General features: G+C 36.1%; 3 protein-coding genes across 3 annotated transcripts in view; 2 read left to right on the forward strand and 1 right to left on the reverse strand.

Annotated features, from left to right (window-relative positions):
* LOC107712117 (twinfilin-2-like) overlaps positions 1 to 3,431 on the forward strand; it is a 20,333-nt gene extending 16,902 nt beyond the window's left edge. The window contains exons 11-16 of the mRNA XM_016517257.1: positions 242 to 346; positions 459 to 473; positions 1,044 to 1,169; positions 1,263 to 1,413; positions 1,509 to 1,630; positions 2,569 to 3,431. Of these exons, the coding sequence (XP_016372743.1) occupies positions 242 to 346; positions 459 to 473; positions 1,044 to 1,169; positions 1,263 to 1,413; positions 1,509 to 1,630; positions 2,569 to 2,736 (687 nt within the window). The 3' untranslated portion in view covers positions 2,737 to 3,431. The remainder of the gene's footprint in view (positions 1 to 241; positions 347 to 458; positions 474 to 1,043; positions 1,170 to 1,262; positions 1,414 to 1,508; positions 1,631 to 2,568) is intronic.
* Positions 3,432 to 4,439: 1,008 nt separating this feature from the next.
* LOC107712118 (cytokine-inducible SH2-containing protein-like) lies at positions 4,440 to 7,494 on the forward strand. The gene is made up of 3 exons (XM_016517258.1): positions 4,440 to 5,079; positions 5,724 to 5,878; positions 6,350 to 7,494. Exons 1-3 carry the CDS (start codon positions 5,060 to 5,062, stop codon positions 6,838 to 6,840), a joined length of 666 nt encoding a protein of 221 aa, XP_016372744.1. The 5' UTR covers positions 4,440 to 5,059; the 3' UTR covers positions 6,841 to 7,494.
* Positions 7,495 to 8,633: 1,139 nt separating this feature from the next.
* The window catches only part of LOC107712066 (hemK methyltransferase family member 1-like), a 9,161-nt gene continuing 7,208 nt past the window's right edge, over positions 8,634 to 10,586 (reverse strand). The window contains 1 exon segment of the mRNA XM_016517190.1: positions 8,634 to 9,436. Coding sequence (XP_016372676.1) covers positions 9,394 to 9,436 — 43 coding nt within the window. The 3' untranslated portion in view covers positions 8,634 to 9,393.

Below are 10,586 nucleotides of genomic sequence, written 5' to 3' on the forward strand. Positions count from 1 at the left end.
AAATCGATCAGACCCATACAATGTTTTTTTTTGGCTATTGCTAAAAATATACCCAAGCGACTTAAGACTGGTTTTGTGGTCCAGGGTCACATATTAATATAAAAATAATAATATAATAAATATTATATAAATAAATAAATAAATAAAAAGTGTTTTATTTCTGACGAATTGAAATAATTGCCAAATTAACATCAAAAGTGCACATAAAATAAAGCTTTTTGTCTTTTTTCACCATCACCAGGAGGACGTTTGTCTTCAGGGGTACCTGAGACACGTGACTTCATGTTCTGAACCAGCACCTCTGACAGCAGCTGAACAAGAGCTACAGCGAATCAAAATCACAGAGGTGAGAAAAGACTGTAGACATCCATTTAAAAAAAGCATAATTATAGTAAACATCCCTGAATTAATTCAGCTCTTTGTTTTAATACGTTCTGTGTTCAATCTTTGTGATGCAGGGCAGAGTTAAGCAGGTGAGCACTGTCGTTAGTTTAATATAAAAATAGTATTGTGTGTATGTGTGCTAATTGTGTGCTGCGTACACTACAGCGTACTTCCAACTTTAAGGACAAACCTCATATACGTCAATCAATTCACAAAGACTTTTGAATCCTCTTGATTTCAAAATACAGTGAGGACAGAGAAATTATATGTATATAAATATAAATAAGGATTATATATATATATATATATATTCTTTTTTTGTCTTTACATATATATATGGTTTTATGGTTTTGGAGTCAAATATGGAGTGGACATGCTCTTAATAGGTTTCATGTGATCCACCCATATGGCCATGCTCATCTACACTCATCCAGCATATTAACACTTTGCTTTTCCTTCCACTCTTATCCACTCTTATCTCTCACCTGCATAAACAAATTTATCCAAACAACAGAACTGGCATATAATAAATCTTCCATGACCAGGGTAGCTCATTGGAATTGTTTGGGAAAATGTTTTTAATAGAATGACAGGAACTGTTTTGGTCGTAATGTACAGTGGTGGAATTGGTAACGAACTGGTTGTGTCTTTGTCTGTAGGTGAAAACTGAGATCAGTGTGGACCCCAAACATCAGACTCTACAGGGTCTTGCCTTCCCGTTACAGGCCGAGGCTAAACGTGCTCTACAGCAGCTCGCAGAGAGACGCATCAACTACATTCAACTAGTATGACACAGACACACACATTTATATGTTCTTACCAGATACTTTCTTACCAAACTGGCTAGAAATTGTAAAATTTTTGTTTTCTATATATAGAAGCTAGATACAGAGAAGGAGACAATTGAACTCGTGCACACCAGCCCAACAGAACTCCGTGACCTACCCTGCCGGATCCCCCTTGATACACCCAGATACCACTTCTTCCTCTTCAAACATTCACATGAGGGAGACTACCTCGAGTCTGTGGGTTAGTCACTCAATTCCTTATACATATCTCATTGAGTACAGTTATGTATTACAGTTATGCAAACTATTCATGTCCTCCTCTATCACTCTCCATAGTATTCATATACTCCATGCCAGGATACAGCTGCAGCATCAAGGAAAGGATGCTGTATTCCAGCTGTAAGAGTCGACTTTTGGAAGAAGTAGAGAGGGACTTCCATCTAGAAGTGGCTAAAAAGGTAAAAACAAATTTTGTGACTCGTATTTTTCCCAGCATGAGAGTTACAAGCCCAGAACTTCATTAAAAGTCAGTGTGAAATTAAACGCATCCCTATTTACTCCAACCAAGCCAATCAAGATCCAGATGAGTATCTGAACAGATTTTGAGAAATTGAGCATTATATCACTTGCCTCACTCAAATGGATCCTCTGCAGTGAATGGGTGCCGTCAGAATGAGAGTTCAAACAGCTGATAAAAACATCACAATAATCCACACGACTCCAGTCTATCAGTTAATGTCTTGTGAAGTGAAAAGTTGCATTTTTAAAGAAACAAATTCATCAAGATGTTTTTAACTTCAAACCTTTGCTTCTGGCCAAAATATCTATAATCCATAATAATGCTTTTCTAGTGAAAAAAGTCCATCCCCTTTTTTGTTCCTCACATCAAAATCCACTGACATATCCATTTAGAACTGTTTTTGGAACAATTGATCTGTGCATATTTCGCTCCTGATTCAGAGAGAATTGCCTTTTCACTGCAGAAAGCATATTTTATCCAGAAGCAGTGGTTTGAAGATTAAAATGTCTTAATGATGGATGTGTTTACAATAAGCATGCAGCTTCACACGATGTTAAGTGATGGACTGGAGTCTTGTGGATTATTGTGATGTTTTTATCTGTTTCGGCTATCGTTCTGATGGCACCCATTCATTGCAGAGGATTTTTATTATATTCATTGTATTTATGTGTGTATTTTCACTCAATATCTTGTTCCATTCAGAAATATGCCACAATATGGAATGAACTGCATTATAAATGTCTTTTCATGTTGACTTTAATGAATAGGAGACACTTTATATGCAGTTATATACTTATATATTCTATGCAATACAAAGCTGACCAAACAGATTTTTCTAAATCTTTGTGTTTGTAAATGTGTCCTTGTTCATTTTAGTTGGAGATAGATAGTGGAGAGGAGCTGACAGAGGAGTATCTGTATGATGAGGTCCATCCTAAGCAGCATGCCCACAAGCAAGCATTCGCCAAACCTCGTGGCCCTGCTGGGAAGAGGGGAAACAAACGTCTAATCAAGGGAGGTGAAGAGAACGGTGGCAACAGCTAGGAAGGACAGAAAGCAAGAAGAAGAGAGAAATGAACTTTAGTTGTACCCTAAATGTTCCCTTTTTATGCCTGTTTGCAGGGTAAATTGTTCATCCTGCAGAGGGTGTGAAGGAAAAATTGGAATACTGTGCTCAGTTGTTGTTAATTCAAAAATGCTGTTTTGTTTTTACTTTCTTTGGCTTGTATTACTTTTTACTTAATGTTATTAGGTGTTTATTCATTTGGTGTGTTAATGTGCATATATTTAAGAGGAAAAACTCAGGAATTCATTTTATCTGTACATTTTCTGAGCATATTTTTGTTACATAATCTCATACATACATACGCACTCAAAACTCAATATCATTTTAAGCATATTAAAAGTGTTGATTGTGAAACATGATAGATCACTCATACATTAAATGTGTTTTTTAAAAACAGAGAATAAGTTTTATCCAAGAAGCTTTTTTTAAAACTGAAGCAGTCTCAGGTCCTACAGAACCTACAGCCATTTCATAGAAGAAGATACACTCATACATACACATTCACACCAGAGCCAAATGTGACACGCAGACAGAATGTTATACTTGGCTACGTGAGAGCTAGTCAGTTGGTTAAGTAACAGATATGTAGCAAGAATCGGATATGGTAAAAGGTTCAGGTTTAGACATGTGATTCAGATTCATTTCAGGATTCATATTTTTAAAAATATGACATTACAATTTTTATGTTTTATAGTTACAGTTGGGTTTCTCAAATTAAAAAAAAAAAAACATGTCTCATATCTTCAGTCATTGACTTACATCATGGTCCACAGTATTCACTGTCAAACACAGTTTTGTGTACAAACTTCTGTTATTAATCAGAACAATTCCAAATAAAACATTTTTGTATGTCAAATATCAACATTTTTCCAGCATTGAGTGAATAATTCAGCAACTAACAAGTGAAATATTTAAAATGATTAATTGTCAGCAAAAATAAAGTGTAGAGTTGTATCAAAACAAAAACACATTTTACTTGGTTTCATGTATTTTATTTATGGGTATTATGGTTCTCCTGGACGACATTGACATTGATCTTTCTTTTCTTTTCTTTTCTTTTCTTTTCTTTCGTCTTCGTCCCCCCCCATTTTGTTTTTATGTTTGTTGGCTGGTCAATGACTAGGTTGACAGGTCATTTACAACATGATCTTAATAAAAATAAACTAATTATTAGTAAATGAAAATCTACAGCCCTCTCTTGTATTGTTTATGAACATACTGTTGCATAAATAAAAACAACATTCACTTTGGTGGTCATTATTATTTGGTAAATCAAGATGTATTCATAAAGTACAAGGTAAAATCAAAGAAGCAAAAAGGGCATTCCTGCTAATCTGTATGTTGGATACACCTAAACGCCTCTAGATGGCAGTAAAAACACGGGTTTAGAATAAACTCTCCGTCAGAAACACTAAATAAAACGTATAGGCATGATTAAAGCGTCAAAATGCATATAATGTGCACGAAATACAACAATCTTTCAATGTAAGGACCTAATCAATTGTTTAAATTTAAAATTTACGAGAAAAGATTTTCTGGGTCCCAAGAGGATTTGTCTTTATTCAGAAACTGATTTCAGCAGTAAACAAATGGTTAATTCGATGACAGTTAGAGGGAGGCGGGGCCTCGACGAAGCGGAGGGACCTGATTGGCTTAACGCAGGGCAGGCGCTCAGTTTTCCTGGAAAGTTCTTGGAACGCTAGACGCGCGGATTCACGAGAAACGCCGTTTTCATTCTCGAACGTCAATCACAAACATCAGGAAGCAATTACCGACCATCACCATAATAAAACTCCCAAATGAGTCATTCAAAGACCATTCCAGTGCTAGTTCATTACTCACGAGACTGCTGTATGCTTGAATGACAGAAGAGGGGATTGATTCTGTGGGTTTCACAGAGCTGTGCTGCCGATGGCGTCAAAGGCGCTAACCACGGGGGGATTCTCAGAAAACCAATTCTGGGAAGTCAGACGAAGTGAACAAGCCAAACCCTGCAGTGTTCCGCTTCTTGTTCAGTTTTACGGCACGACCTAAACAGAAACACCGCTCGTTTTTGAGAACCATGTCCGTGTTATCAACTCGCGTAGTTTGTTAAACAAACCGCAGACAAGTCGCGCACTTATTTGACAGTCGGCGACAGAGTCCTGACGCTGTTCGACAACCTTCCTATGCTCGAGAAATATCTCTGAGCTGTTTGCCATCGCTCAAGAAGACCAGATTATTTTTGAAAGTCCGAGTGAAAACCTCAGGAACAAAGAAACTTTAAGGAATCCGGCAGATATCAAACCAGACATCTTCACAATGATTCTGTGCGTCCAAGGGTGAGTTTTGGTGACCCATATTTATTAAATTATCACAACAAAATACAGCGATAACAACAATACTATCTAATAGTTCATTAACGAAATACCACACATTCTTGTTGATGAAGCTAAGCATTGTGTGAAAGACAAATGGACTTCTAAATTACTACTAGTAATAATAATAACGATAATACTTTTTAAAGTAAAAAAGTAAATATAAATATGTAGTTTGTTTATTGTTAAAAAGTATTTTTTGGAACAGTGAAACACATCAGGCAGGTTATTATCTTTCCGCAGTAATTCAGCCTAATGATTGATCTCGATTTTCTTTATATTAATATGTGTATTAACATAAAATATAATATGTGGCATTAATAACATATAAGGTAACAGGGAAAAAAACACATTCAACAAACAATTATTCATTATGCATCTGTGAACTGGTTAAGAATTAACATGAAGTTTAACTAAGTGAAAAAGCTGAGTAAGCAATTTCTTCTAAATGTGTATTTCTGTGCATATTTGAACAGATAGTGTTTGGTGCTACTGCTAAGACAAAAAAAAAAAAGTCACATATGCCATCATGTTTTAATAAGTTTTCTTTTTAAGATGATTGCAACCTTTTAAATACTTAAAAATTATTTCATTATTTTTTTTTCCAGGCCAGCTCATTTGCAAGATACCGCCGATCCAATGGTCAGGTTTCCGGTGGTGACTTTCTCCTCTCCTCGCTGCATCCATGCAACCGTTACCTTATGGGACCCTAGCAAAGATTTCAGATCTATCTCCAATAATTTCTCCTATCTGGATGCCTCAGGTAGAATACAAATTTAAAATGTTACATCTATAATAATAATAACAACAACAACTATTATTATTATTATTATTAGGATTCATATATGCATTCATTCATTCATTCATAAATCCATAAATCAAGGGTCATTCTATAAAACATGCCTTTTTCTTTATGGTTTTTTAGTAAATTGTTTAATCAAGTGTTAAGCTATAATTAAAAGGTAAATTATTACTTTTTATTTAGGGATATAATATGTGTCTTTCAGTAAGGTACTTTTTAGCTTAATTTCTTTTTTTTAACTAAAATACATGAGAATTTGGAAACCGGGGTGGGGACATGCTAAAAAATGGATAATTTTTAAAGGCCTCTAAAGGCACCTGTTTTGTCGAATGACCTCTTGTGATTTTTTTTTTTACTTCAATTTTCATCCCTATTTTTCATATAAAGTCTCCAATAACAACTCATATTAATAATCCCTCCCATTTTTTCCAGGTTGGTACTGGGGTGCCATCTCTGCCAGTGAGGCCCACTCTGTCCTACAGGGGGCCTCGGAGGGTACTTTCCTGATACGGGACAGCAGCCACCCTCTCTATATGTTGACACTGTCTGTTAAAACTGGTCGCGGGCCCACGAACGTTCGCATCGAGTACAGTCTCGGACGTTTCCGTCTGGACTCCAGTTCCCCGGCCAGATCACGCCTGCAGTCCTTCCCAGACGTCCCCAGCCTCGTGCAGCACTACGTGGGCTCCAGGAACAAAGGGGAGGAGGAAAAGACTGAGGAGTCGGATCATGTAACTTCGCCGGCCCCCAAGGAATGTGCGGTGTTGCTAAAACTCAAACGGCCGATGCATCGTCCTCAAGCCTTTCCTTCTTTGCAACATCTCACTCGCCTGGTAATCAACAAACGCACCACTTGCACAGAGAGCCTGCCTCTACCGAGACCATTACTGCAGTATCTTCAGGATTACCCTTTCCAGCTCTGACATCGCCATGGAAATGCACACCACGGCCAATCACGAGCTGGATGCTGATGTTTTGAAGGCGGCAAGTTAAATGCACAGCCCCAATCAGAGGTTTGGTTCAAAAACCAGTGTTAACCACTTGAAGAGTGACTCTTGTTTCTGGAGCAAGTTTTTGATGGTCAGCAAGTCTATCTTCATCGATAGATAGATATACCCCAAGTGGGACCGAGTCAAGCCATGTCCAGAAATTGACTCATGAAGAAGCAAGTGACTCAACCTTTGTGTCATACTGTTAAAAGTGTGAGAGGTTAAACCACAGGCTTGGGGTCTGAGATGATTTTAATGTTCATGAAACTTTTGTACAGGTCATGTGACCCCTTTAGGAACAGTTCGAAATGAGAACACGCAGCTTGTCTGAAACTCTGAGCTCACGAGAAGCACACACGTAGCTTGGTCTTCAGCACTCTATAAAGGCCAGCTTAGTCACTGCGCTGCCTTGACTGGAATTGTTTCTTTCTTCGAAAGTGAAATGCAGTGAAATGTTTTAGTTTTTTTTACTATTTTAATCGAGATTTACATTTTTTCTATGCCCACAATGTGGAGTTTGTATGTATTTATGGATGAACAATCCTTAATTTTGTAATAAAAGTGACAATCAAATTTACTTGAAGTCATAATGGTTTATCCAGTATTTTATCATTAAATTGGTGTCTTTTGCCATTTCTGAAAATAATTCTAAGAATTATTTACTGAAGAGTGTAATTATGTAAAATGCATGCATGGGAAAAAATGATGAGGGCAGATGCTGAGTAACTAGAAAAAGAAAACCTTTTTTTTTTTCGCAGAATGAAACCTCCAGAATGCAGAAGTGCTGCAGAGAATCAAACAATCAGACTCCGATCTCTTCTACGTACTGGCCTTCCAGTAAGACTATCAAACAAGGTCATTCAAAATTGTAATCTCAGAATAATAGGATTATTAGATGAACAAATGTGCATGAAATTGCTTTGCAATTTAATTAATCATCTCAGGACAAAATGTGTGTTATACAAGATTATTCTGAGCAAGGCCATAATTGTTTTACAGCTGATGTCCAGGAAAGATCACAGTTAATTGAAAAGGGATATTTTATACATTTAATAACAAAATGGGATTTTAAAAATACTTTCTATTTCGTGAATATAAGAATTGCTCAATTATTTTAAAATGTTGTAGCACTTTTTTTTTTTGCAATTTGAAACGCCTATAATTTTTGATGTTTTAATTTATAGATTTAACAAGGGATTTTAAAAATATTTTCCATTTGCATTTTAGAAATATAAGCCAGTAAGAAATATTTAAATCAATATATTGTACCATCAAGCTTTAGCGATTTGAAATGCCTCCTTTTTTTATGTGTGCTGAAATGAATGTATTGAAAAGAAAGCTGTGGGATGAACAAGCACAACAGAATATTAATAATGAAAAATGAAAGATGTATACAGGAACATAGAAACAGTGTTTCTTCATCCTATTTTCCTCATAGTGAATCATTCTTACTGTGCACCGTGATTAGAATTTCCCAGAAACCAGAGGCAGAGCTTTTTCTGAAACTCGATCTCAGTGCTGCGCAAGCTTACATAAATTTGCTGGTGACGTAAATATGTAAATCACTTTTATATGCAAAAAATATATGTGAAATAGTATTAAAAGGTAATCAATGAGATCTATTTTAACAGTTGCTCTGGAAAAGGTTCTTATTTAATTATCTAATCAAGATTCCAGTCTAAACTGTTGCTATAGATGCAAATATTAATTTAGAAGCATAAAACAAAGGTATTAAAAATATTTTTATTATAGCATTGCATGTCTACAAGAACAATAAATAAATACATTTTATTTACTTATTTATTTATTAGACTCTGTGTTCTAATACACATTACAGAAACAGAGAAAAGAGGCAGTGTGTGTAAAATTGTGTTTCACTCATTAGCAGACTAGAACAGACAGAATTGGTGTATACTTGTACACACTGCGGTAGCGGAGCATGTCGGGTTGTCGGTCTGTCGTTGTGGGTTAGCTGAGCAAGCGAGCTAGCGGCAATGGGCCAGCTGTTTCGCAGAATGAGCACATTACTTCCAGGGAGAGACTAGCGCAGGACTGGGAGGGGGAGTTCTTAGAAAAGGCCTCAATAATTACCTTCAGCCTGCTGCACCCTGACACTTGCACACTGAGCACATACTCACAATCAATGCAATCTCACCACAACAAACCACAGCCACACACACACGCTCACCAATTAAAAGGAAAGTGAACATAGAAACTATAACAACAGTAGGTTACAGCACAAAACAAATAGAAACCCGAGGTCGCCGGCTTTCGGGAAGATGCTTCTCGGTAGGATTGGCAAGTTTTTAAGTCAGTGCATGCTGGGAACTGGCGGGATGGCAAGGAGACTGGCAGTGTGCCGTATGCAGTTTGGCTGAAGGCATTTTTTTAAATGGGCAACTGCTAATGGTGAAGTCTCTAGCTCTACCTAGTGTGGTGTTATACCAAATGATCGTCTTCATGCATGTCTTTCCACTGTCCTTCGGTTCAGTCATCCTCTCCTTTCTTCTGTAAAATGCAAAATCGTGGCCTGTAAAATAAAAAGAATAACAATGTTTTTACCCGTATACAACAGTAGGTTACAGCACAAAACAAATAGAAACCCGAGGTCGCCGGCTTTCGGGAAGATGCTTCTCGGTAGGATTGGCAAGTTTTTAAGTCAGTGCATGCTGGGAACTGGCGGGATGGCAAGGAGACTGGCAGTGTGCCGTATGCAGTTTGGCTGAAGGCATTTTTTTAAATGGGCAACTGCTAATGGTGAAGTCTCTAGCTCTACCTAGTGTGGTGTTATACCAAATGATCGTCTTCATGCATGTCTTTCCACTGTCCTTCGGTTCAGTTTCTTCTGTAAAATGCAAAATCGTGGCCTGTAAAATAAAAAGAATAACAGTGTTTTTACCCGTATACTATAAACATGTAATATTGCTGACTTGGCACCCATAGATAACGGTAATAGATTTGCCTACTAAGGTTGCATCGGTTTCATTTACAGGCTGCTTTTTTGTACGAAATATGGAAAATTACAACAAATAATGGAGTGATGATGCAGCATGTCTTGGACAAAAGCTCACACGTATATTATATATACTATATTCGAAATCAGAATTTTAACATGCCAATTTTAATATGAAATTTCCAGGGTTTTTTTCTCATGGGAATAATAATAATTAGTTAAAACATTCCACGAAAGACAAATGCCTAAGTACATATTTGCTATTGAGCAAGAAATTCCACATTACTCATGTAATCACACTATAACATGGTCTAGGAACAAACATTCATGGAATGAAAATCTATTACTTCCAAACATTTTCCCACACGTTTGTTAGACACTTGCAAACTTCACTGAAATTAAGGAAACAACAAAACAAATATTTTCATTCACACAAAATAAAATTCTACATACTGTAATACACACACACACACACACACACACAAATATTCACTTATATGTACATAAAATTAGTTTTTCTTATATATTCAAAAATGTGTTGTATTTGTGTGTGTGTGTTTGTGTGTATCCATATTATTATATTATATATAAAATAAAAATTTTATTATTAAATATTATATTTAGTATTATACATATAAAAATTTTAATAAAATTTTTTTATTACATGTAAATAAAAATGTTTTTTCTTATTATATATATATATATATAATGTTTTTAAATATATTTT

This window comes from Sinocyclocheilus rhinocerous, unplaced genomic scaffold, assembly GCF_001515625.1.
Source record: "Sinocyclocheilus rhinocerous isolate Xijiao unplaced genomic scaffold, SAMN03320098_v1.1 scaffold1710, whole genome shotgun sequence".
NCBI classification, from domain to species: domain Eukaryota; kingdom Metazoa; phylum Chordata; class Actinopteri; order Cypriniformes; family Cyprinidae; genus Sinocyclocheilus; species Sinocyclocheilus rhinocerous.